This window comes from Passer domesticus, chromosome 5 (assembly GCF_036417665.1).
Source record: "Passer domesticus isolate bPasDom1 chromosome 5, bPasDom1.hap1, whole genome shotgun sequence".
In the NCBI taxonomy this organism is placed as follows: Eukaryota; Metazoa; Chordata; class Aves; order Passeriformes; family Passeridae; genus Passer; species Passer domesticus.
This window is the reverse complement of record NC_087478.1, coordinates 28,641,747-28,669,329: the sequence shown is the minus strand read 5'-3', so window position 1 is coordinate 28,669,329 and position 27,583 is coordinate 28,641,747. Positions and strand designations below refer to the sequence as shown.

General features: G+C 39.1%; 1 protein-coding gene across 4 annotated transcripts in view; it reads right to left on the bottom strand.

The window, feature by feature from the left end:
• Positions 1 to 27,583, bottom strand: part of ANO6 (anoctamin 6) — a 78,738-nt gene that overhangs the window by 36,840 nt on the left and 14,315 nt on the right. For 3 of the 4 annotated variants that reach the window (XM_064422500.1, XM_064422497.1, XM_064422498.1), the window contains exon 2: positions 7,087 to 7,163. The exons of the other annotated variant lie outside the window; for it this stretch is intronic. Coding sequence is in view for 2 of the 3 variants with exons in the window: in XM_064422497.1 (XP_064278567.1) it covers positions 7,087 to 7,163 (77 nt within the window). In the remaining variant the exon portion in view is untranslated. The remainder of the gene's footprint in view (positions 1 to 7,086; positions 7,164 to 27,583) is intronic. 4 annotated transcript variants of the gene reach the window in all.

The following is a 27,583-nucleotide window of genomic DNA, read 5'->3' as shown; positions in this document are numbered from 1 at the left end:
AAGAACCAAGAACAGTGTCAGTCTTCAGCCAGGAACACCCAAGTTCCAGGGAGCATATAGTGTTTTAGGAACCACATGTCAGTTTTTCCAAAACAAATTTTCTCATGTTTTTTTTTTTGCAAAACCTCTCCCTGTAGATTATTTTGTAACTGTTTATTGGCTGAACCAAAACAGGCAACCAAGAGGTGTCTCCCTGTAATTATGACAAAATTTCCATATTCTAAATAAACTTGGGGTAGTTTAAACTCACAAATTTTTAATGTTGCATGTACAAAGGCTAGGACCTGCTGCAAAGAGGTCCTGTTGATTTAGTTGCTTCAAAGTCTGAGCAGATTCTTGAATAGAACAGTTTTCTTTGAATGCCACCTGTGTGTTGGGACTTGTGACAAACCTGACAGCAAGCAGCTGCTGACACACATACACATATGGCCAGTATACACACATTCTGCATGTTAGTTTCACAGCCTGGGATAGGATTTAGAGACTACCTAGGCAGTCACCAAATCAACATACAATTGCATACTGTGAAAAAAGTTTTAGAAAAAAAAGGCATTCAATTTCCAGATGACATCACCAGACCACAATGACACCAACTATCTCTATCAGCCAAAGCAAGTCAGAGGTGTGAATTTCTAAATTCTTGAAACATGAAGTTAGCATATTCCTATCAAGAAATCAGAATTGGCTGTGACAAGCTTTCCTCCTGCTGAGGACTAGTCACAGGCCTTGCTGCTGTGATTTCCAATCTCATTTAAAACATAAACACGGTGATTTCAAGTTGACAAGATTGGCTATTGGGAGGAAAGCACCACCAACAGCCAACAGCCCCTGTTGGGACATAGCCTGAGAGCTGCTGCTGTCCCCTGGGACCCCAGCGGCTGTGGCACATCGCGGGTTCCGATGGCTCCGTGCTGCAATGTGGAAACACAGGGCCCACATCCTGTGAAAATCAGTAACAGGGGGAAGGGTTGTCACTGAATAAAGCATGAGGCCTTTTAACTGGGCTTTTTCCTCTTTGGAATCTTAGAAACATCATTATAATAACTTCTGTTTAAAGACACACAGTTTAGTTGTGAAAGTCAAGCCTCAAAAGCATAAAAGTAGTAATGGCTTTAGCTTTTTTTTTTTTCACTGCAGCTTTTAGCACATTTTCTGATATGACCTGTCCTCAGGATAGAAAAAGACATGGAAAAGAGCAAACATCAAATCAAGTTTTGATAGGAGAGGATTTGATGGTAATTTGTGTTGCATAATTTCACTGAGTAGTTTTCCTTTAAATATAGTCTTTTTTAAGCTTAAAAAAGCAGTGATAATTGGATTATCGTTAATAATTAATAATATTAAAAACTATTATACAATAGTTATAAAAAAACAATTTATAAAATCTGCTTGTTAATCCAGCATTCTGACTGATAAATTTACTTACATAAATGTTGTCATTCACAGTTGTGTATAACTGTTATTATATGTATACACCTTTGTCTCTCACACACCATGCACATATAAATTGAATATAGCTGAAAGATTAATAAATATCGGACTGCATGAATCCAGATACACAGAAGTTTATACTTATGGAGTTAACTTCTTATATGTAATCTCCATTGCTTTTAATCACAAGGACATTGTTCAGCTGGCCGTTCCCTAGGCATTTTATGTATCAATAAAATAGTAAAGAATTGACTCATGAAGCCTGAATACTTAAGAGATCAAGATTTAGACCTACACAAATAGATTGTTATGTAGCTCATAATAAATTAAATATTGGTCAATTAAAATTAAGAAGTAAAATGTAAAAGAGAAGGTAATAGCCAAGTTTCCAACAGCCACATTAACTTACTTGTGTGGTGTATTTTGTAATCCCTAATGGATAGCTGCTAATGAAAAATCATATATTATTCAACATAACTACCTAGGGAAAAACAGGACTGGAAACCAAAAAGATGTAATGTACTTTGAAGTTAGCATTTCCTTTGAGACAATGTTTGTTTTGGGGTTTTTTAATATGTAATATTATTTGACAGTTTTACAAATGTTGCTATCATACCAGTGCACACAAGCTCGCATGCATAGACAAATTAATGGGACTGAAATTTCAATACACAGTTTTTTAAAGTATCAGTAGCAAACTATAGCTCCAAATAATGAACAGGCCCATTGGCACCTCATCTAAAATACAGGACTATTTACTGCACTATTAAATTTTTTAGCCTTGGCATAAATACGTTTTTAAGTACTGATGGAGGCAATCAGTTGTGCACTCTAATGTTTTAATAATACTCTAATGAACAGCAGGTTAATACTGATTAACACCACTAATAAAAAAATATATATCTATATAGCTGTGAAACACTAATTATACTTAGCACAAAATCTGCAGCCTTTAATAACTGTCCAAGTGCTGTACAACCAACTGCTTGCCTACCAGGGCACTATCAGCTGCTTTTTTAACAGAAGGAATCTGAAGGAGAGAAGGGCCTGGCCAGGAATAAAGTTTTTTGTTTATTCCTGAGGTTACAGTTCTGTGGGCTATCCTAGAGCAGCATGGCCACGTCCATGCAGCTGAATCTCTGTGTTTCTGTTCAGAACAGGTCAGATCAGGTGAGCATCACAGGCTCTTCAGGGAACATGACCTGCGGCAACAGAAAGCCCAGAAATGTGCATAATGCAGGCACCACCTCCTCACCAAATGCCTTCTCCCTGCTGGATTCTCTCAGTGCCAGCAGGTGCACACCCAGGGGGTGGGTGTGGGATCCTGCTGCAGCTGGGAAGTGCTGCACTGCTGCAGCCACACTGAAGGCACTGGTCATGAGCAGTCCTCTGCCATGCACCCCCTTCCCTCACACACCTTATCTTCCTACTCCCCGAGTGTGTCCCCTGTGGCCACCTCGGCAGAGGAATAAGGAGCTTAGTGCCCTCTGGTAATCCAGCACGAGCCATCACCAGCCAACAGCACCGGCTCTCGCAGACCCAGCAGCAATTGGAAAAGGGGCAAGGGGGGCAGGAAGACAAGCTTGCCCCAGCACAGAAGGCTGAGGGAACTGTTTTGGCTTCAAATGCCCACACCATGGAAGGTCCCCTCAGCCCTTGGACTCAGAGTTCATCAGGAGGGAGATTTCTGTGTGCCCTCCACACCTCTAACCAGGCTCGCTGGTGTCTAAGGGGAGCTGCTGTGTCTCTCTGAGAGCTGCCCTGTAGTCATGGCTACACGTGATGCCTGCAGTAGAGTGAAGGAGAACATGCAGGCAGAAAGCTCCTTTCAGCAGCAGCCGTGTTCCAGGGAGGAAAAATGGCTTGGCACTTCCAAGAAACCTGCCTCACTTTTCCAGGCTTCTCTAGGCATGATATAGTTAAATATTCAGTGGGGATAATGGTGGGATGGGCAGCACAGAGACAAGCAGGAAGAAAAATATGTGCACAGGAATTGCAGCTATTTATTGTTTGCTATACCCTGAACAAGCACAGTATTGTAAGCTGGATTTTTTTAAATAACAAGAGATTTTGCAGGAATGATTTATCTAACTGGAAAGATGAAAGAAGTGCTTTATTTTGCCTGCAAGAGCCTTTGGTGTGACTGCCAATAGCACCAAATGTAATCATTACTGGAGAGATAAACTACTTGTCTGCAACCTCACATAATTTTCAGACGTGCTTCAAAATAGCATCCTGCAGCATGCCAGTGAATAAATCAGTACTGGGAAAGAAGAGAGCAGAGCAGAGCCTGTGCAACATTGCCTCTCCTGATAGACACCTGCAAAAAATCCTCGCACTGGGGCACAGAGACAGGCACAGGGGGGGTCTGCAGGTTGCACTGCAGTTGTGGGTTTTTGATGGGAAAAATTTCAGTGACTAATTAGGAGCACAATTATTTCTCTCTGTCTGCTTCAGGAAACATTAAAACAAGTAAATAAAAAGAAAACAAACTATATTACCAGGGTATCAGAAAACATAATTATTTATAAATGACTTTGAGATCATCTGAAGAAAATGTTGCTGAAATACAAAGTTCTTCTTACTATCACAGCCACATAAAAAGATTTTTTATTGCTTTAGGTTCTGAGCAACCAATAGAGACAACTTTCTAACATTAAAACCAACAGAAGCATTTATTTCTGGATTATATTGATATACATAATATAAAAGATAGTACTGGAAAATGTAAGTTAATTTGCATATTGCATAATAATGTTGGTCTGTCTCTGGAGGACCATAAAACTGCTGTGCCTTTAATATTTTCCTTTATTATTAATATTTTTAATAACAACAGAGGACTGTTTTCGTTCTCTTTTTAGCAATAATGTGAATATTAGCAATCAGAAGAAGATTTTTTTTTCATTTCCTCAACAAGCAAAGGAATTTCAGCTATGTAACAAACTGAAATAAACTGAGACTAAAGAGAAGTAGAAAAAAATATGGGGTGTCACTACAGTCATGCATTTCTGTCAGCAGAAAGCAGCTGGTACCTGGCCAGGCATTGGGATGCCTTGTCCCCTGAGCTAAGTTTGGACCAGACACCCACTTGACTTCCTGTCTGAGCGTCAGGTTGCTGCTGGCTGCAGGAGGAATTCCAGTTACTCCTGATTAGAGAGAGACCAAACAGCCTTACTTTTAAAGAAAATGAAGAAAGTGCTCACTGAGAACCTGCTTTTCAGCAACTCCCACCTTTCATGGGATGCAAGAGCTGGGAAATTCAGTCTTTTGAACTTCCCAGAAGCCTTCTTGCAGAAGAAATTGTATGTGAGGGGCAGCAGTAATAGAAAGTTTAAAGAAGTTAACCTTGTCTCTGCAGATATTCACTCTCAAAAAAAATCTATTTAAAAAAATCTCTAATAAAATCTTGTTACATGCCAATTCAACTTATGTACCTACAAAGCAGATAAGCTGCAAAATGAAACAATTCAAGGAAAAGCCTTGAATTAATGCTGTCTGTGCAGTTTTGTCTTCCTTGTACATGTTGTTTATGATACATTATTAAATTGTAGCATCACATGCCATACTTCTCTGCCTCTTGTAGTACCTATGGAATACTCCTTATTATATCTTCATTTAATGTCTCTGTAGTTTTTTCAATTTTTTTTTGTTTATTTGTTGGATTTTTTTTCTTTTTTTTTTTTTTTGTTTTGGTTTTTTTGTTATACCTCATCTAAATAGTTTAAACGCTTAAAATAGGGATTTCCTTCTGACAATGCTTTTGGTATTCTCCTCATAGAATCACAGTGTTTTGCAAGTATTGTGAAACTTAATTTAAAAAGATCCCCCAGGACAGAAAGCAACAGTATAATTCTCATTTTAATGGTCATAAGGCATCTAAACATCTATGCCAAAACCTGTTCACTGTCTCCTAAATGTGGAGCTACAGCTTTATACAGCAGGACAGTGACATCTTTCCAGAGAGCTCAGCAATTCTCTCTCTTCAAAGAGCAATACAATCAATTCTGGGTCCTCATGTCACTGTCTTGCAAATGCAAACGGGGCCATGGATGTTCTCCTTTGGCACACAGGAAAAGAAAATCTGGCTGCAACTCTACAAGTCTTGCACAAAAATTCTTTAGCAGGGGTTGTCCAATTATCCAGGACCAAACTCAGTTTTTCTAGTGGTAAGAGCCTCTCATTCCTTTGCTGCAATTTCCTGCCACATTTAAAGCTTTATGAAGTACCACAAACAATATCCTCACAGATTTTTAGCTTTTTGGAGATAATTGTCCTATTCATGTGCCAAATGAGGCAGGAATCTTGTGGCAAACTTAGCTTATGGTCCCATAATTACAGAAAGCACCATAAAAAGAACAGGACTGTTTCTATTAACCAATAATTTACTTAGTTTTGGCTCCTCATAAGAACTTGTAAAATCAAATCAAATTTCCAGAATACTTCTGGCTGCAACACACGATCCAAGTTTAGACAAAAGGCACACTACTTCCCTTCCATTCAACCGTTTCAGGTCAGGCTTCCTCTTCAGTCTCTGCTGCTAGCTACAATTAGCCCTAATGCACTTAGCAGAGGTTCAGGAGATGTCAATTTTGTCTTTCTGTCTCCTCCAACCCACTGAAACTATCTAGATCAATACGGAGGACTTGGCACAGAAGGAGCAGTGCAGAGATGCTGCTAAAACTGAGAAGAAACTACGATTGCTGGTAAACATGAGTAACCAAAAACAAAAATCAATTTTGACCACCAATTTTCAGTAGAAATAAAAATAAATTCTACCAAGACTGTTCAGAGGAGACTGTTCTAACCACAAGGTATACAGCATTCCAGCTGTTTTGATACTATTTCACTTTGTAAAAGTACGTAAAAAAATCAATGAACCACAAGGAGACTCTAAAATAAGGATTTTTATAACATCAAAGTCTAGGCACTCAGTTGGGAAATGGAAACTCTTGATTGCACCTCATGCTTCAAAAATGCTTAAACAGCTTCAAATTAACACCTTGCTGCAAAACACAGGGTCAGGGGAGGTGAGGATGCCCACCTCCCAGAAGGAAAACAATTTCCAGTTACTTTGGATATGGGTTTCCTATGACATCTGAGGCAGGGGCTCTTGAGATAGAGCCAGCAGCCTTTCAGCTGCAGAAAATCTTAGGTGAGCTGGGAACCTTGAACTTTGGACAAAGGGAATGGACACCTCCAGGTTTTTCTTTTTCCTGCCAGTTCAATCTCTGGAGTAAGGAATTTCTTGGTGTCTCCAAGCTTTCTTAGAGCTTTCTTGGGTATGTGTGTTTATATGTAGGATATATTCAGAACTACTTATTCTTGTATACACACAGAGAAATCCTATACATTTGTGAACAAAATTACATAGAGAGAGGAGGTGTGTGTGTATGTATCAGTTTATAGTGAATTTATATGGGTCACTTATAATTGAGTCCAGTGCCTGTGACAACCTGTGCTTGCAGAGCTGAGCCAATTACTTCAGGTACCTTTAGGGAAATGGGGATTACAGCAACTTAGATTTAATCACAAAGATGAGCTGCATGTGATGCAAATGCAAAGGAATGCTAGTCTTCTGGAACAGCTAGTGGACTGCTGCATACCTACAGGAGAAGATTTTACAGGTATTCACAATTAAAGTAAACAGGTACCCACCCATTCAGGAGTATGAAGGTTTTGCTGGTCTGGCACAGTTCCATAAGTGGGAACAATCACCTGGTTCAGTTCCAAGACTAAAATGAAACATAAAAAATGAAAATAATTTAGCACTTTTTGTGGTATGGATGTTCCATGGATTTATAGTTTTTATTTTTTTTATTAATGCTTTGTGGAGAATTCAGTTTATTGCACTTATTTAGTGTTCAGAAATAGAACAATTGTGTGTCACACTTCAGTTGCTATCAGCAGTTGGCAAGAAAGTGAAACACCAGGATGATAAGGTAATGCTAGGAGAACATTTTGGCAGTGATGCATCCCTACAGTGATGCAAACAGTAGTAGTATTTTATTTTATTAGTATTTTACTAGTTATTTAGTGTTTCAGAAACTCCATGGACATTGTAGCAGAAGTTTATTTTTCAATGAATAAGAGTACCAGAACTGGCTGCAGCTGTGCAAATAACCCTAGCTCATGCTGGCTGTTCTTGTCAGGCAAGAACAAATTACAGCAGCAAAGAATTTTTCACAAGGCTTGGAATGGGTGTTATACAGGCTGTGATACTGTAACATTCACTCAGTAACACATAACCTAAAAACACACCTACAACAACGGTGGGTATTGATGCCTCAGCTACTCCTCACCTGTTCCATCAATACCTGTTAAAAACTAACAACCTGGAAACTGAATTGGTTTCCTGAAAATACAACATGAACTAAAAATGGCTTTGTCAAATATGCTACTGAATGAAGCCATTAACAAGCACACTGGGAAGGCTGGCTACCAAATCAAGCCCTGGATAACACACAAATTCATCCTAATAAAGCTACTGGAAATAAGGTAAAGAAGCTCTACAATTGCTGCAAGGTATTTGCAAGGTTTCATTTCTTCACAACTATTTTTGTTTCTTAAGGAGAAGTCAGATAACATCCTGAGGCTGAAGATGATAACATCCTGAGGCTGAAGATAACATCAAGTAGCTGAAGGGAGCAGGCTGCTTCCTTCCTATGCATGGCAGGCAGATGGATCCCATCTGTTATTTTTAGATCCCTAAAGCTGAGATGCATCTTAGTTAAGTCTGTCCTGTGCTGAGGAAGGGCCATGGATAACACAGGTACCTAAATGCCAGTGCTGTCTGAAAAGGATAGCCTCAACCTACCAAAATGGCAAAATACTAAAAGAAGATCTCCAACTCTAAAATAATTAGCCTATAGTACTTTTAAAATAGCTCAACACCCGTTAGATACAAAGGCAGGAAGAACAAAACTGATATGCCTGGTTATGCTTTGGTTTAGTTTAGCTCTTTTTTTGGTTGGGTTTGTTTGGTTTTGGTTGTTTTTAGCTTAAAACCTTCATTGCTAAATGGACAAATTTTCAAGACATTTTAAGAAGCTTTTCTTTTTCACTGATGATGCTAATTTATACCAGTTGAAGATATGTCAAAACATTTAGAAAAGGAACACAACAAGATTAGAAATCAACAGAACTCTCTCATGGCCTCCAAGCAAGAAATTCTTGTTTAAATACCCTTTCACAGAGTTTGGTTCCAGGTGGTGTTGTCAGTTTCCAGATCTCTGCTCTGGTGATAGTAAATGCTCCAGGGAGAAGACAAAAGCAAGTCAATGAATCTTTTCTGAAATATTAGAACCATAATCCAAATAATCAACCTTGAATAATCAAGGTCTGTGGGCTCTCAACAACATTAAGAAGTTCAGAAACATTCCCAGAATTAAAAAAAAAAAAAAGAGATGGAAAATGTGGACTAGTGCAGCATTCAAACATCACATGGTGAGACAATAACATTTAGACTCAGAAAACACAAGCACCTCTCAGCAGCTACTGAAAAATTGCTGAACATGTGCATCATTATAGTTTAATGGATTCAGCTTAGACTAGGGTAAGAAGGGAAATATATATTCTCAATGTCAGTGTAATGGACATCTCCCTGCATTTCCTTCATTCTTTATTCTCTGTGTGGACAGAAAGATATCCAGATACAAAGTATTTCTGAAAACCCACAGAAGAAGGAATGTTTCTGCCCATATGTGATGGGCAGAGGGAAGTAGAAATATAAGCATCTTGTTTTGAATATAAACAGTTGCTCTGAAACTCTGTGTGGCATTACACAAAACATGCATATGTGGACACAGACATGAAGACCCTCAGCCACTGAACTGCAGAATCAGGAGTTAAAGTTGCCTTTTTGCTAAGTAACCACACCCCCATCATCAGACTTGTCTAGAAAACCCTTCAGACAGAATTGAAGATGGAAACAAGGCATTCACAGGAACAATTCCGATTCTCCCAAATCCTGATGGATCTGGAGCTGGTCAGAAATATCCTTGTGAAATTTGTGAGTACCATTTGCCTCTGCATCAGGGTCTTTGTCCAGAATACCTTCTTCCTGATACTCTGAATGTCATGGAAACTTTAGAGTTGGGTCTGTGTTTAATGTCTTAACACATTTTTACTTGAAATAATGCTCAAGAGAGTCCCTGGGTCATTGTCCCTGTAGAAGAACTTATGTAAAAGGGGCCTGCCACCCTCAGCTCTCATGAGACAATAGCCAAGAACTTCTCTCAAGTTAATTACAGCTTAATGTTCATGTGAATCCAAAATTACAAAGCCTTGACGCTACTTGAATGGGTGCTTAGATAAGATTTGTTTTGACAGTGGTTTGCAAGGGCAGCTGTGCCAATTTATGCACTTTTTATCAGGAAGAGACCATTCCAGTCTCTCAGAAATACAAAAACAGTACTGCTGTACTGAGTACAAAACTCATCTTTGCCAGAAAAAGGTGCACCCACACAAAGTGCTTTTTATACCCCCAAAATCACTTAATTTATTTCTTCTACCTTCCCTCCAGCATTACGGTAAAGTCAGTTTTAAGTATGGAGAAAAAAAACAACCCTGCAGCATAAAAGTTTGGTGCTAGACACTAAGAAAAACTTCCTAACAGTAAGAACAGCAGAAAAGAGTGCCTGGGAAGGCAGGTGAGGTCATGTGAGGTCTTTAACATCAGAGATTTTTTAGTACAGATTAATTAAATGTCCTGGAACAATTTAGGCCATGTTGAATCTGGTGTCACCTTTACGAGGTTGGCCAAGAGCAGTTTTTGAGGCCATTCCCTGTGGGAACTCAGTACATCACTCCAGATGTCCAGAGCTACTGAGACAACCCTTGGGGGGCTCGGAGGTCCTGGAATGTTGCCAAAATTACCTGGTGGCTTGACTTTGATCCTTCTAAAGAAGTGACACCTGAATGTGAGGAAATGAGAGAATTTCAGGCCTGAATGGTGAGGGGATGATATTCACTTGATAAAACTTGAATTATAATGCACTGTACAGGGGGGTTTTATATGTTGTACAGGGGGGTTTGGAATTCTGTACATGGGTTGGGAGTCCCAAGATGGAGGAATTTGGGCATGCCCTGTCCTTCTTCTTTCTTCTCCTGGCATCCATGTTCAGGATGATGTTGGCTTGTGTGGATTGGTTCATAGTGAAAGTGCACTTGCCAACAAGGGCGAAAAGTATTGGAAATTGAAGGTAAATATCTAATATGTAGTTTTTACTATAAAAGAGACAACCGCCCCGTGGACGGGGGAGAGTGCCTTTGGCTGTCTTGCTGATCAGACCTCGGCTGAACAGACAGAAAAACTTTGTAGATAAGGAACAATAAACTCAACTGAAGACCAAAAGCAAGAGTCCAGACTCCTTCTTCGAGAGCATGGCCTGCCCAGAACCACCTTTTCCCATGCTGGGGCAGAGACAAGTAACAGCCGACCCCGGCAATTCCCCACACCCAGCCTCCTCTGAGTGTAAGTCTGGTCCTAGGGTTCTCATAGCTATGTCTAAGGGCTGCTGTGCTGAGATTTTATATTAAAATAATAGTTCTTCTTACTCATATCTTCTTCAGAAATGTTATCACTCCTGTTAATATGTGAGTTACAGTACATCAAGGCTAGATGATTGTGTTCTATCACCCAGCCAATTAAAGCAAAGGAGGTGCAAGGGAACAAAGAAATCTACTGGCTTTGTGCCAGCATACTCTGATTTTAATTGACAGACACATCAAATTCTGTCTTCAAGCAATCCAACAACATATGCTTTTGTCAGAACACTTAACCTAATTTCTCTCTGTTGTGGTCATAGTTCTGAGTGTCTGCTCAGTGATACAAGTTGGTCTTTCATGTAGTCCTCTCAAAAGATGTTGTTGTAAAAATTTTAAGTACTGAAAATGTGCAAACTACTTTACAAGAACATCTTGGTGATACTTGAGCTGCCAACATGTCAGTGGTATTTCCAGCTGTCTGGAGATTGTTCTTCAATGCAGGACACTGAACTGAGCTGTCAACACCTCACACCTCCCCTCAAATATGCCTATGCAGACGTACTAAGTAGTCCATGTTAATCCCACACTACTTTTTTATAACCTATGTGTATCCCATTCTTTTGGCCAGGCCATGGGAGATGAATCTTGCTGTTTATTCTACCAGTGATATTTTTAATGAATATTCTCTGCAGCTTTGCTTTCTCACAGGTGAGCCAGAATTTCTGACTGGGTTGAATAAAGACCCAGGAAATTCCTTGATAGCCAACACAAAATTTCCAGTCTTTTCATTAGTTAATTGGTATTGACAGTGGATGGTTTTGTAAGTTCAGTGATTTCTCATTGCATAATTCAAATTTAAAGGCTGTAATGAACATTTCTACTAGCAACCTCTACCTATTGCTATAGGTGAAAGGCTATGGCCTACTGAGAGACATAGAAGCTGCTGTTCTCCCTTTGTAAGAACTATAGAGAATAATGAAATATAAAGAATTAAACCTTTCCTTGGGGTCTGAATAGCGGAATAATGGAAGCTGTCCAAAGCATATGCAGTAGGAATGAAAGGTTTTTTATATCTGTAAATTAAAGAGGACTGAGAATGAAAAAAATCAGTATTCAGAAGTAAAAAAAGATGCTGTCCAAAAAAATTTAATGACAAGAAAACCACAAATGTTGGATACGCTGATGTTTGAAAAGACCACTGGGCTTGGCTTTGTAACAAGGACATTGTCAAACATGCCTGAAGATGCCAATTTTTTGTGACAAAGAAATTCTTTGTATTTGCAATCATCGATTTCCTCTCAAATGAAAACAGTCAGAGATGAAAAAGATCTTCAGCACTCTTTTGTCTTGTAAATAACCTGTATTAACTCAAATTAGTAAGCACCAAATTATTCTGAAAAGTCAAGAAGATTTTACAACACTAAACTCATAGTACCTGGTATCTAACAAGCCTGTGAGACATTGTTAAGGACAAGATCTCAGCCCTAGCACTGAACATGGTGCCTCATGAGAAACCAAAAATGCAAAGCCAGGAAGTGACATCTGGAATCCCCAGGCTTTACTATGGACATCACATCACCTCTCACTTCCCACAGAGTTTTGTGAGAGTGCTGACAGTCTCTCACAGAATTTTTAAACAGTCCAAGTCCTAGATCCTCTTCTTACAGGGAGAAAAATACGTCAACAGAACACTTCACTCTCCTAAGTACAAACCCAATGTGCTCCAGAACATCTGCTCAGCCCCTCAGTGGAACCTGCCTGCAGCATGGAGTTCCTGTTCCCAGAGAGGGAAGTTTACAGTGTGGTTACAGAAAGGGAGATGCTGCAAAGGCAGACCACAGTGCTGGGCATAGCAACTGGTGTGCAGTACCTGGCTGCACGCACAGAGCAGCAGGTGGGAAGCAGGGCAGGAATGGGCAGCAGGCTGAAGGAGAACTGAGTAGATGATTTTTCAAACCCCCATTCAAGCTTTCTCACAGCCCTGTCCTCACACAGCCGTGCCTGAGGCAACAACATTCACTGCACACAGAAATGTGTGACCATTATGTACACAATTAGACACGCTCAGGTCATTCAGGCCTCAAATAGACTGCAAAGAAAATTAGTATAATAACGAAATGCATCACTGACTGGAAAATATCAGGAAATATTTACATGCAATTTTTATCTGAATTGACACATTTCCTGATACATTTGACAGCACTGTCACATTAGGAAAGAAAAAAAAAAGGTGACTAGTAAAGTTTATGTGTTCTAATGAAAATCATATTAAATGATCATATCATGTTTTCCACAGTGAGGCTCAAAGAACTGGATGGAGTCAGATTGTTCCCATCTGCTGGGATAAACAAGAAGATCCAGATGCTGATTTTTCCAGACTAGTGGTTCTCTGGGCTATGATATTTTTGCCATGCACATATGAGAGCAGACATTATAAAAGTATCAATGGTTTCAACCCATTCCACCAAATACTATTGGCTTGCATTTAGTAGCATTCATTCTGCTATGTTCTGTGATTAGAATGTGTTTAAATTAGTTTTATTTCCTACCTGTAGACCTCATTGAAGAATGATTTGATGATTTCTTACAAGGAAATTATTCAACAATGACTTGAAAATCATGCTACTAAACCCCACATTCTTCACTTTCAGAAAAATTATGTATTTGAAGAGAAATTGAATTATTTTTATATAAAACTATGCTTTACAACATATCACAGTTAATAAGAGATGTAGACAGCTGCATTCCATGTGAAAGTCTTGTTCACTTAGGGACACCCGCAGTCTTACAGCACGTGAGAAACATGGTGACAATTAGTAATGTTAAAATGTAGTAATGCCAAAATGCTTTCCAGCTGTCAATAAATTACATACTTTGTGCACTCACATAGAGCAGATCTGCAGGTATCATCAACCTGAAAACCTAATCTATGCCACATAATAAGGAAAACATTGATTTTCATTTCAGAAGCCCAAGGAAACCTAATAATGAAGCTATAGATGCTGCTGGAGCACAAAGGAAGTGAAATGGCGATCTTGGAAGATGATTCTTTCTTGTTTGAAAGACTATTCTTTCCATTAAGTTATCTTCTTTTACAGCTGTGCAAACAAAGGATGTGAACATGTGGAATGACTTTAAAAAATAAATGCTCTTTCATGGCTAACCCTAAACAGGAAAACATTCAGTTGGCTATATAATAGAGGGCATTGCAAGTCTGAGTAACTGTAGTTCACCAAAAATAATAAAGTAAATAGCAGGCAGTTATAAAATCAAGAGATTTGACTTTGTGGTAATGATTCTGCTGATAGCAGTATCTAAATCTTTAAGAGACACTGAATAGAAATGTTTTAGGCGATCAGTAATTGTAAAACAGTTCTTAGATGTTCAGAACTCAAAGAGGGCCAATTGCCCAAAACCTGTGGCAAAAATCCTAAAACATTTCAGCGAGACCTGGACTAGCCCCAGCCTCAGTTTCAAAAACAAAACACTGGGCTAATGATGTTTTAGTTACAATTCTGTGATTTCAGAGTAATCTGCTGAAAAGCCAATGTTGGCTCCTGTTTCTCACTGCTGCAGTGCACGCCAGAACCAACCTGGCTTCATCCAGCATCCACGTCCGAGTCCAGCTGGTTGTAAATCTCTGCAGAAATCCAGTTGCTAATTAGAACATTCCAAATATTTTTTCTCAAGCTAAACAGTTTACCCACATTCAGCTGAAATGGCTGTCAGAAAGAATTATTTTGGCTCTCATCTGTCAGTAGGCAATTTAAAGATGAAAACCCTTTGGTTTTAGACTGTATTAACACATCTACCTGCTATAATTTTAAACAATATTTGATATGCTTTTCAGTTGTATACTGATTGTATAAGCATGGCAAACACAAAGCTCACTTTGTCAAAGTATCAAGCAATGGAATAAAGTGATGAAGTCAGTAGGCATCAGACTGATATACTTTTCAGGCATTAATCTCTAGTTGGACTATGGGCTTGAATAATTTTCTCTTCTCCACATATATCTTTTTATAGTCTAGTAAGTAACTTAAATATATTAAAATAATGCAACAAACAAGCCTTCTTAAATTTTTCAGTTAAGGGCTGCTTTGGTTTAATTATATATGGAATCAGGGAGAAAACTACTGTAATGCTGACTGCGAAATGAGCCTGTTTCATGATTGATTCTGTCACACTCCTACAAACTGAGGCATACTTACATGCATGTGTATTTCATTTCTTTCATTTTTAAAAATAATGAGAACATTATAATTCCTGCTGTCAAAAACGTAAGTTCTTAGTTTCTAGAGTTAAGAAAAAGAATGACCTTAGTCACATAAGACATAAGGGATCAGGTGGGTCACTGAATTCAGCACCAGCTTTCAGACAACTTTGACTTTTAGCTCTGTATGAAAGTTCTGAGAGAAAAATTTCTTTACTTGGAATAATCTGTTTTAGTTTGAAAAAGTGATCAAGAAGAATTGGCTGCATTTTTTCCTGTTGCAGAAAATAAAATCAGGTTGCAAACGGTGTGATAGACAAATTTTAAGAACACAAAGGGCATTAGGGCAGATTTGAAGAACACAGTAGGCATTTAAAGTTACAGATGAATTCTTGCTGATGTATTCCAAAATGATCAAGCAGATTGAGAGCTTTTAAGCCAAATTGTATCAACTATAGCATATTGCCCTTAGTGACCAGAATGAAAAAATCAATTTCATTAATCAATACATCAATTTCATTGCTATAGTTAATGTTTGTCTTGCCTAATAAATTATTTTAAATGCAAAATATTTCATAAATACACTTTTAAAAAAAGTATACAGCATCTTTAAGTCAACTAATAAACAAGTTTTTCTCTATGGTATATTAACTCTACTAACCAACAAGATGCATCTATATGCAAGTTTAGAGTAAATAGCAATTGTCCAGTAGATTAGAAAGAAATTAATCAACAACAAATGGAAAATCAAAGGTGTGCATTGAGCTATATACTTGCTGAAATTAATGTGTGTCTATGGAATTAAAGAAGAGATGCAGGCCTCTAAAGCAGGATTTGTGAGTAATCAAAACATTCAGTTCCAGAAGTGCAAACTGAAATAATGATTTTGCAACTGCTGGCTAACAGGAATTTCCTGCCTTACTGTCAGGAGCTGTGGGAAATTCCCTGGGGATTGCCAGGGCCCAGACTGGGTACAGCCCCTGTGGTGCCCTCAGAAATGTCATTTTGCAGTAGAACAAGAGGGGTTTACTGCCTTGGCTATTTTACCAATAAACAAGAAAAACTTTCTCTCAGAGAGCCTTTAAAATAAAAATTCAGGTTGCTACATATTACAACCTGTGAATTAAATCAGTAACTGCAATCATTCCTCTTTGGTTTATATGCCTCTAATGGTAGAAACTGGCTTTCAGGGTTCTTCTGAAAAAGGAATTTATAGAGAAATGTGGCAAGCAAGCAGATCAATAAGAGTTCAAACTCAAACTCATGAACACTAAAAATACTTCTGGTACAAGACTGTTTGTCATTGCAGATCCTCATTTTAAAGACACAAAGGAAAGGACTGGATCCTGTTTTTTCTATTTCAGAATTTTTTGTGACCACAAAAAAGGTAAAAGGCACAGAGTAATACCACTTGATCTAGCATAGGAGATGTTAGCAGATTTTAAGGCAAAGTAAATAATTTTTCAGTATAAACCCCAAACTTTTTTCTTCAAAACCCTGCTTTTTTTGTATACATGATGGGGCTGCAATGACGATGACTCCAGGTTTGGCAAAGTAAAACTTGTCTGTCTAGAGCTTTGAGTAATTTTTGTAAAAGACAGATAGTATATAGGGCTGTTGGAAGATTGACAGGAAGAAAGATTATCTCTTTGTCAAAGAATTTGCATATAGCCTCAGAGAAGGGCCTGTGTCCCTGCTTCAGGATGTAATACACGTGGCACTGAGCAAGCTGCTCAAACAAGGTTTGGCCCAGCTTTTCTCAGCACAGTTTTCAAGCCAACTGCCCAGGGTGCTACTGCCAGGGAGCTCAGCACTTCTGCAGCACAGCTCGGCATTTGTCTCTGAGAGAGGCCAGTTACAACAGCATGGAGTGACAAGACAGGACAAGGGGGAATGGCTTCCAATTGAAAGAGAGTGTGTTTAGATCACATTCTAGAAAAAAATCCTTACTGTGAAGGAGGTGAAGCACTGGATCAGGTTCCCCAGAGGAGCTGTGGATGTCCCTGGTTGTGTCTGAGACCAAGATGGATGGAGCTCTGAGTTACCTGGTCCAGTGGAAGATGTCCCTGCCCATGGCAGAGGGCTGGAACAAGATGATCTTTAAGGTTCCTTCCAACCCAAACTGTTCTATTACCATTCTATGATGAAGTGTGGTATGGTATTTGTAATAGCAAAGTTGGAAAATGCTCGTTTCTGAAAAATGCATCCCAAAGCTTTTGTCATTGGTGAGCATTTTTCAGACAACTTTGTAAGAAAAGCAGGGAGTTTATCAACTATAAACACAGAATGGGATTAAGATCTGACTGTTCAAAAGTGATTGAAAATGAGTTATTTTCTTCTGGCCCTACGGAAGATGCATTTCTGCCATTGCAATTGCACAGGATTCCTGCCAGTGCAATCTGGATCTCTCTGTTCAGCATCTTGTGCTTGCATAATCTATCCAGATGTGTTTTACCTTCCCCACATCTTAGCAATCACTTCAGCATCCTACATTACTATGAAAAGGGCCTGGGTCCCTAAAACTCCATGACTCCCTAAAAACAGGAGTTAGGCTACCTGACACTCACATCCCTGTTGGATATAGTGTTCAGGTGTGGCAAAAGCACCATAGACACACAGAGGATGAAAGGAATGAAAATGTTCTGTGCAATGCTTGGATAATTTGAGTTAAACAAGACATGGAGCCAGGCTGTTTATGAGAAAGATAAAAAAAATCTGCAATTACTACCAGTTTACTAAATGAGGCAGTGGACTTAAGAGGAAAAAAAGAACAATTATTGTGTACATAAACACTGTAACTTGCATTTAAACAAATGGCAGGGAAATTGAAGTTGTCTGGCCAGTACTAATGCTGACACTGCCTAACTTCTAAGTGCTTGACTTCATAGCCTTAATGTTAACATTTTTTAGCCATAATATATTATTAGCTGCAACCAATTAGGGATGCTATGGCTCCTGCTGGTAACTGGTAAAATTTGCATTTAAATATGGAGAAAGATTACTACTGGCTATACTGTATTATTTAATTATACAGTCAGTTTAGAAATGAAATTATATCCAAAGCATTTGAGTGATTCCCTTGAGAAGAAATGATGTAATAATTATTACTGCAATTGGCCTGAGGAAACTTTGCTGAAAGTCTAGAATTTCACCTAATCAGGCAATTTGATTAGTGGTCCATATGCAGCAGCACTCTGTGCTGGTGCAGAGTAATTTCAAAATGTACTGCAAGAAAAGTAATCATAGTAACTATAGACACTTTTTCTCATGGATCAAATTTATTAAGTTTCAAAAGTCAGTTCAGAATAATGTAATTAGTGTAAATTCAGTACCATGATGGGAAAAAACCACAACCAACCAGTGTAGTTGTTTTAACTTATTGCAATCACTAAGAATAAAAATTTTGGTTTCTGATGAAAATTCAACTCGTGATGCCCAGTAACTACAGCTGGTAAGGTCTGACAGCTTCGTGCCAGACAGAAGACCACATACCACAGACTCTGTGGCTTTGAAGACAGAGAGGTTTCTAAGTTCCTTTCTGGGAAAAGAGGCATTAACAAGAAGGATGCATGTGTGCACACAGCTTTCTAATAAGAGTAGTGTGGGCAGTCTGATGGAAAATAAGAATATGCTCCCTCTGCCTGGCATTGAAAAGTCCACTCTTCAACTAAAAATAAAAAACAAATGCATATGAAAATACCAGCTCAACAAATTTATACACAAATACATTCAGAGAACACGAAGGCAATAAAAGCAAGCTCTAGTGACAGCACAGAAGCTTTTCCCTGGACTTTGAAAACATGGAAATAGAAGGATGTAAGATCCCAACAGCCATTACAGTCCTCTAACAAGACAAGGATGGAAAAAATGAAGTAGATTTCTCTGGAGAGAGAATGGCATGCTGAAGATCCTGGGCATTTTGGTCACTGGTTAAGAGCCCCCAGGTTTAGGTGAATGGACAGATCAACCACTGCACAATTACCAGACCAAGCCTTGAGCTTAGGCAGGGTTGACAATTAGCTTTCTAAGGTAATGCCACCATCAAGCCATGCCTCTGGCTGCAATCAGCCTCCTGTTGGGATGGGTGGTCTGTCCTCTGGTTTGTAACTGCTGGCTTGTCCTTTCTGTCAGATGAGGAGTGGAACACACTACTGCCTTGTGGTCATTCAGCTGCAGGCTTAGCTCCAGTTCCTGGCCTTTGTCCTTGGGCAGAACGCCTGCTCCCAGACCCCAGCTCTGTGTCACAGCAGAGTCACTGGCCTACATCTTGCCTTCTGTGCAGTTCTTGCTGGGCCTTTTCACCAGCCAGTGGACACTCCGGCATTCACTAGTTTTACACAAGGTCAGTGTTCCACCCAGCCCAGCCTCCTGGCCCAAGAGAATCCAATGGTGCTTTGGGTAGAAACCACCAGTGCAATATGAGGGCACAGAGGCAGGGAAGCTCCCAGCACACAGAATCAGACAGAAGTAGTACATTTTTTTTTACATCATATTCAATGCTTTTGAGCCTGCAGCTGCTTTGTGTATGTCTTGGCTTGGGGATGAGCGAGGAGCAGCAGGTTTTTAAACACCTGTCCATGAAGTGGCACATTAGAAATATTCTCAGATATATTACACAGTACTATGAGGCAGATGCCAAAGATACTTGAGAAAATGTAAGAACAGTGCTGACCATGGGACAGTGAGAGCTTTTTGATTGCCTGATGTGCAACAATGTTGATGAAGTATCAGGTATCTAGCTTAAGATTTGTGCTTAAAAGCAACTGATATAGAAGGATTATTCCCTGGGTAGAGTCATACCTCAGGTTTCAGTATGGTCACCAACCACCATTGTGAACAAGCCTTTCAGAGTAGGAACAGCAGGACAGCTTTAGATCCAGCAGAGTAGGCACATGATAGTCTGGCATAAAGTGCCATTTCTAGATTTCTCTAGCAATTGCTGCTCCTTCATAGAAGATTAGCCATCCTAGATTGAGTAAATTCTCTCTAAGAGCTTATCAGTAAAGAATACTCATTAATTCAAAAATACAAGTCTCCTTTTGTTTGGCACAGAGAATAAAAATATGTGTATTTTGATAGTGTATCTCAGGAGGGAGCTAACAGAGCTCAGGACTATACTGTAATGATCCTGATGAAAAATGACTAGCATTGAATCTTAGATACCATTCAGCTATAAAAAAACCAAGCAGCAAGAATAATAAGGAGGAAAAAGCCAAACCCTTCCTTTCCTCCTATCTCACCTACACCACTGTGTAATTCCATGAAATCTTTAAAAAAGCCCAAAGAAGAGGAAATGCATGCTTTGTTTTGGAAAGCAGGGAAAGACATTTTACTTTGGTGTCTGGAAAGAATCCTGCTAAACTGTTTTACAATGTTATGAACATACCAGGTGGCAGTAACACAGGAACAACCACAGGGTTTGCTCATTTTGTACAACATTACAGATCCCCATGAGAGTACAACCAGTGCTGAGAGACCCAGTGACAGCCCTCTCCACAAACTCATTTCCACTGACATTCTAATCAATTTCTTCAAAACCGTGGAAGAGAAAAAAAGTAAAAAATCAGTTTTCCAATGAAATAAAACCAAAACCCAACCAGCAGCCTCTAGAGAGTTGTTTTTCATTTAAGCAGAGTTTAGAATGCTTACGCATCTCTTTACTACATTAGGGAAAATACAAGTGTGATGGGCTGTTAGGAGGTTAGTCATTATCCCTTGATATCAGTATGCTGAGATTTGTTCTGTTTTTGGAGAGGAGACCAGAGTGGCTTTACTGCAGATTCCATTTTTTGTGACAAAGGTATAGAAAAATGGCCTTTTAAAATGTGTGAATCCAGCTCCTAGACAGTAAGACTGGAAGGTACTAGCTATCCAGTGATCCCTGCAAGGTCATCCAGTCTGATCCCTGAACACAAACCAGAGGATTTTACCTCCAGATTTGAATTGAGTTTTAGTATCAGCAAACTGGAGAAATACAGAAACATGAAATCATGGAATGACTCCTCTATCCCTGCTTGCTCCAGGCTGGCACTTCAGCTGTGCAGTTTGGATCTGAGGAGCATCCTATGCCACCTGTGAGTGACATTTCTCTTTTGCATGAGCCAGATCTGTTCATATGGACTCAAACCTGGCATTCTGAATGCCAGTAGGATGACTGGGCCTAAAGGTGGCACAAGAAAACAGCAAAGAAGATAGTGATGGATATGGAAAAGAACAGAAAGACTCATCATGAAAGCAAACAGGACTTCTCTAATGTTTATTTTTGCATGCAAGGTGTTCCTAAGGAACATTCTGATGAGACAAATAGTTAATGGGTTTGGTTAGTGAACTATACACCAGAGATGCAGGAGCTCTTCTGATGGACACATTTGATCTTAGAACACAGGATAAACATCTATAACCAATGCATTTAATTAAACTCTCCTCCATTCTGAAGAAACAAATTAAAATAAAGCAACCAAACCACAAGTGATAAATGGACTATTATTATTATTTATGCTGTCATAATGAAAAACGTTGGAACATAAACAACTAAAAAAAACCCCACACTGAAAAACACCTGCTGAACAGCTACTCCCAGGCTCTGGGGACTAAGAGTGCAACATCTACACACTTAGGCAACTTCATAGACACTGCTGGATCCACTTATCTCAAAAGAATAATTTTATTATTGATATTTTATAGAATTATATTTAATCATATATATAAAATATAATATATAAAATATAATATATAAATATATAATTATATTATATCATATTATATTATATTATTAATATATTTAATATATAATGTAATTATATATTATATATCATATATTATATATTATATATTATATATTATATATTATATATTATATATTATATATTATATATTGCATATTATATATTGTATATTATATATTATATTTTATATTTTATATTTTATATTTTATATTTTATATTTTATATTTTATATTTTATATTTTATATTTTATATATTTAACCATATAGAATTATATTTTATATCATTTTATGTTCGCATGTTTGGCTTGTAATCCTTCCCTACATGGACTGGAACATGGAAAGGAGCAGCAGCCTGCTACCTCAGAAGTTTACGCTGTTGTGTGAGAACTACAGGAGCAGGCTGTACTGCTGATATTTTAAGAAATAGAAAGGATGAATCCAAGAAGAAGCACAAGCTGTTTACTATTTCTGTCTGAACACTCTCCCTCCCCTGCCTAGGTCTCATGCATGCCCAGAACCTGCCCTGATGCACATGTATATACTCTGAAGCCTGACTCTGTAGGACTGTGACAGAACACTTTGGAGGGGACTGTAGAGTTTGGCCTCTGGTCAAAAGTCTGATAAGCTGCTTTTATACCTCCTCCAGTGTTGAGGGTCCCCGAGGAGCTTCTTGAATTGGAAGGTGTTTTCTTCATTGTTTAAAATAATGTGATTTATTTTTGTTTGGTTGGTTTTTTTATCCCAGATCAACTAAAACAAAACAGCTGTCCTGAAGCAGGAAATATAAAGAAGATAAGCTACTTCTGCTTTTGTCATGAGACAAATTTGCCAAGATCAACCTCAACCATACTGTCAAAATTACCACCCCTTTACAGAGGGAACTAACCTACCCTGCCTTCCGTGTGTGTTACAGGAGGACAGCCCACACCCAGCAGTTGCCCCAAGCTCCAAACATAGGTTTTTTGGCAGCCAAGCTGATCCCTTGGTGTTCCTCACCAATGCCAAATCTCCAGGCAGCAGCTACCGAGCCTTTTTGTTGGGAGCTGCAACAATTGTAATTGCAAATGGCTTTTTGGTCAGCCTTCAATGCCTATGGATCAATGAACTATCTAATTAGAAATCTTGAGATAGCTTTATAAAATTATACCCACTGCTATTAAATGTACATGTCTCAAAGGAGATATATTTGAATTTCTGTAACGAGATTCTCAGCATGTTTGCTTTAAAGTCTTTCCCACACTCAGATGTTAGACAGTGTGTTTACAGGAGGGTCCCAAAAAGGTGCTTTAAATTACTTTAAAAACAGTGAAAATGTTAAGTCAAAACCTAGATGTACTTTTTAACTTGTGTGTAGGTGCAAAGACTCTGCCTGCAAGCATTCTTGATGTTGGACCCAGAGTTTAGAAACAAACTGTACTTTTGTTTCCCTATCAGGAAATACTTTGTACTTTTAGCAATTAAAGGACTCCTCAGATTTTACTGTGGTGACCACTGAGAGGACCCAAAGGAATGGCCTGAAGTTGTGCCAGGGGATGTTTAGGTTGGATATTAGACAAAGGTTCTTCACCCAGAGGGAGGTTGGGCACTGGAACAGTCTCTGCAGGGAAGTGGTCAAGCACCAAGGCTGGCAGGGTCCATTTCAACCATGCTCTCGGGCACATGGTGTGATTCTGGGGGCTGTCCTGCCTGGGGCTAAGAGCTGGACTCAATAATCCTTGTGGACCCTTTCCAAATCAGCTTATTCTGTGATTCTGTGATAGATGAACTTTGTTTTTCTTGTAAACTCCAATAAACTTACAGAAACAGCTGGAGCTCTCCTTGGCTTGACTGCATTGCCCTTGAAGCTTTCTCTCTCCTCACTTGGTTATCAGCAAGGAGCAAGTTAAAAAATACATTCAAGCATTGACTCTTCTATTCTTCAGGTTATTTTTAAAAAAAAAAATATTACATGTTTAAGTCCTACCCAATATTGTAGGAGCTATTGCTGGGCTGTGTCTTAAGTACTACCATCACTTTACAAATTAAATTGTGCTTTAGTGAGAAATTCCTTCTTGTATTTTATAGACAGCAGAATGATTAAATAAATTTAATTATTTTTCCTAGAATCAATTGGCATATATGGAGATGATGAAATATTTAATAGAGATATTCCCTCCATTAGGGACTAATTCTGTTTTTTCAACATTGTTTACAAAAATGATGCTATTCCCACTCTAGTCAAAAGGACTGCTCACAAGGGTAAAGTGTGCCTTGCTTGACCTCATCCTTATCCATTAATGCCTGTAAAAACTGTATTACACTACTTACAGAAAAAAACCCCACAAAAAAAGAACACCAATAATCTTACTAATATTGCACACAAACTAATAAAACTCTCTGGTACTGCTAGAGCCCTCTGGATTATCATCTCAGCCTTCTTATTATCTCTAACTACAGTGCCAAACCTACAGCAGTGGAAATTTTTTTGCAAATAACTAAGAGTATAAAGATAGAATTTTTTTCCCCTGCTAGATAAATTACCAATGAAGACATTTCAATTTTTACTATATATTAAAAAAATACATGAAAATGTCACAGATAAATTATTTCAACTCACTGCACCCATAGCCATATCATCTTAGTCCCATCTGCAGTTTATTTCCTGATGAACTCAACTGGAAGAATCTTTATGCCACTGCTTAATGAGTTCCTGACCAGATAAATAATCATAGAATCACAGAATGGCTTGGGTTGGCAGGAACCTTAAAGATCACCTAGTTCCCACCCGCCCTGCCATGGACAGGGACACATTCCACTGGACAGGTTGCTCAAAGTTCCATCCAGCCAGGCCCTGTACACTCCCAGGCATATGGCATTCACAGCTCCTCTGGGAAACTTGTGCCTCACCACCCACAGTAAACAATTGCTTCTCATCAGCTCACTGGCCAGCCCTCCCCTTGTGAATACTGTCAAGAGTTCTTCCTCTTTCACTTTTAATTGCTTTCTTTCTTGGTCTCTACCCAGCACTCAACATGTTTTGCCTTCATTTCCATTTCCTTACTATTTTCATTACTTCAACACTTCTTATTTTATGAGAACCTTCAGGGAAGACCATGGTTTGTGCTACATGAGTCTCTCCACTGATCTAAGCTCATATCTGGTGCTTTTCTCAGGCTTTCTTGAATGACAGTAACAGACCACAGCTTCTCCTCGGGCTGTTTGGTCATGGCTCTTAACTCCCCCACAGTGTTAGCACACCCTGGGATTACTAATATCACTTGCCAGCATCTTTAGCAGGATTGCTACACCACCAATATTTTACAATCACTTCTCATACTTTCCAACCTGATCTGCAACCCAGATGACATTTTTTAGTTAACATTCCTCCCACAAAGGAAGAAAAGAATCCACAATATTTCACCCACTGGAAAGTCACTAATCTCATCCCCTTCTCCTGACACAAGTCCTTTAGTATCACCACACCACAGGAGGTGCAGGGTATCTCAACACAAACACTTCTTGCTCCCACTCTTCCCAGACAGTGAAGATTCCTTAACTGACTGTAATTTCCCAAACAGTAGAGGGACAGGTCAGGGGTCTCTGCTGCAGCTGTGGAAAAAGAACCAAGAGCTTTCAGGCTGAAGAGAAGGTTCTGGGGAAAGCTCATTGTGTCATTTTAGGGCAAACTGGGGGCCTATAAGCAAGATGGGGACAGGTTTTTTAGCACGGCCTTTAGAGACAGGACAGGGGGTGATGGTTTTAGGCTAAAAGAGGGTAGACTCAGTCTATTTATAAGAAGCAAGTTTTTAACAATGAGGTTGGTGACACACTGGAACAGGTTGCCCAGAGGTGGTCAATGCCCCACCCCTGGAAACATTAAAGTCCAGACTGGATGGGGCCGTGAGCAACCAGATCGAGTTGAAGATGGGGCTCACGGCAGCGGGGCTGGACTAGATGAGATTTAAAGGCCCTTCCAACCCAAACCATTCTGTGGTTCTGTGATCTATCTCCACCCATGCTGGAAGCCTGCAGGACAGACACACACCACGGGAACTCAAGTTTTCCAGCATTTAGCCTGCTGCACCAGCTGGTCTCAAACAGCACCAAACACAAGAGGTAGTAGCTGTTTCCTACAGCGGAGCACTGCTGCTCAGCTCATTCTGATGACTGTAATGTAAGCAGTCTCCTATGCAAATATTTAATGTCCCATAATAAATCATATCTAAAAAATGCTGGAGAACCTGACTAACCAGATTAATGGGGCCAGATGAATTCCATCTACAAAAAAACGAAAGAAAGGGAAACAGTAAAAGCAAAGACAAATCTGCTGTTGGTAGCAGTTCTTACAAAACTTTAATTTCCAGTTGTGTCAAAATGATGTTGATGAATAGTGGTTTAGTTGGAAATTATTTTAATTGTACTTAATGTAAAAACTAAATTGAAGTGCCTTTACAAAACATTCTGAAACTAAGCTGCTGTTTCTACCACATGAGTCACAAAAACAATTAAAAGAATATTTAAGGTCCAGCAGACTTGTAACTACACTTCTTAAAGTTCAGTTTGCAGTTGAATATATTTTATTAATTTTCCAATTTGAATCTGGCACTCATTAAGGATGCCTCAGGAGCTCACTTCTCAAGTCCCTGCAGGGAACCATGCCTATATGTCTACTGCTGTTATCAAATATTGAGAATAGGGTAGGTAAAAAGAGAGTAATTCCATTGAATTAAGCAAAAAAATATTTCAGATGTCTGTATATTCCCTTGGGATATAATCAAGACACTTCTTCTGTCACAGAGCTTTCAGAGAAATGTGGGATGCTGAGTAAATTGTGAGGGGTGGAAAAGACAATAGATCTATGCTTAGATACTTGCATTCTTAGACTGGCTACCAAAAACAAACTATTGTTTGGTGGCAGTGCTCCTGACTGCCAGTTTTCATTTACCACAGACAGCAGCAATAAGAAGATAAAGTGTGCAGTGTCCTTCTCTGCAGCTTTGCATTCCTACCACACTGGCACTGAGACTCCCTGGTGGAAGATAAGGCCAGAATGCCAAGGAGGCTTGGGCTGCTGCTGCGGGGTGGCTGCGCGTGGGAATACTTTTTGCAGCCAAACCAGTTTGTGCTGCTTCACGTGTTTGTGACATTACAGCCTCCAGTTTTCACTTCAGCTTCCAGATCCATCAGACTGGGACCAGGACACCAGACAGGAGCAATGTCCAGGCGGTCTCTCCTCACAGCCAATGCAGCAGATGAACTCTCTCTTCAGAGGTAAGACTGTTCCACCTACACTCACACTAAGACTGAGTTTGAAGCAGAAAACACTAAAAGCTGCAAGTGATATTAGGCCCATTGAATATTTGGCCCCCAGTGAATATTTTTAAAATTTCATATTAAAATATTTATATCAAATATCAGTTTAATAATATGTACTTTGTACAGAAATATTTCAGACTGTAAGAAAGGATCATGCCAAAGACATGCAGTGTAGCACTAGTGACAGTCCATTAAAAATAATCTGATTTTTTCTATTCATCAGGATACAGAGCTCAGCACTTTCATAATAATTCTCCCCATACCTTTGTTTCCTCAATAGAAGAACAGCACACAAAACAACCCATGGTACTTTCTTCAGAGTTGTCCTCCTTGACATTCACCCTCTGTTAAATAAATTATCTTGTTAAACACGCAACTGCAGCAGTTCCATATGCTTAAGGCCTGAAGCACCTTTTCTAAAGGTTTTCTCATG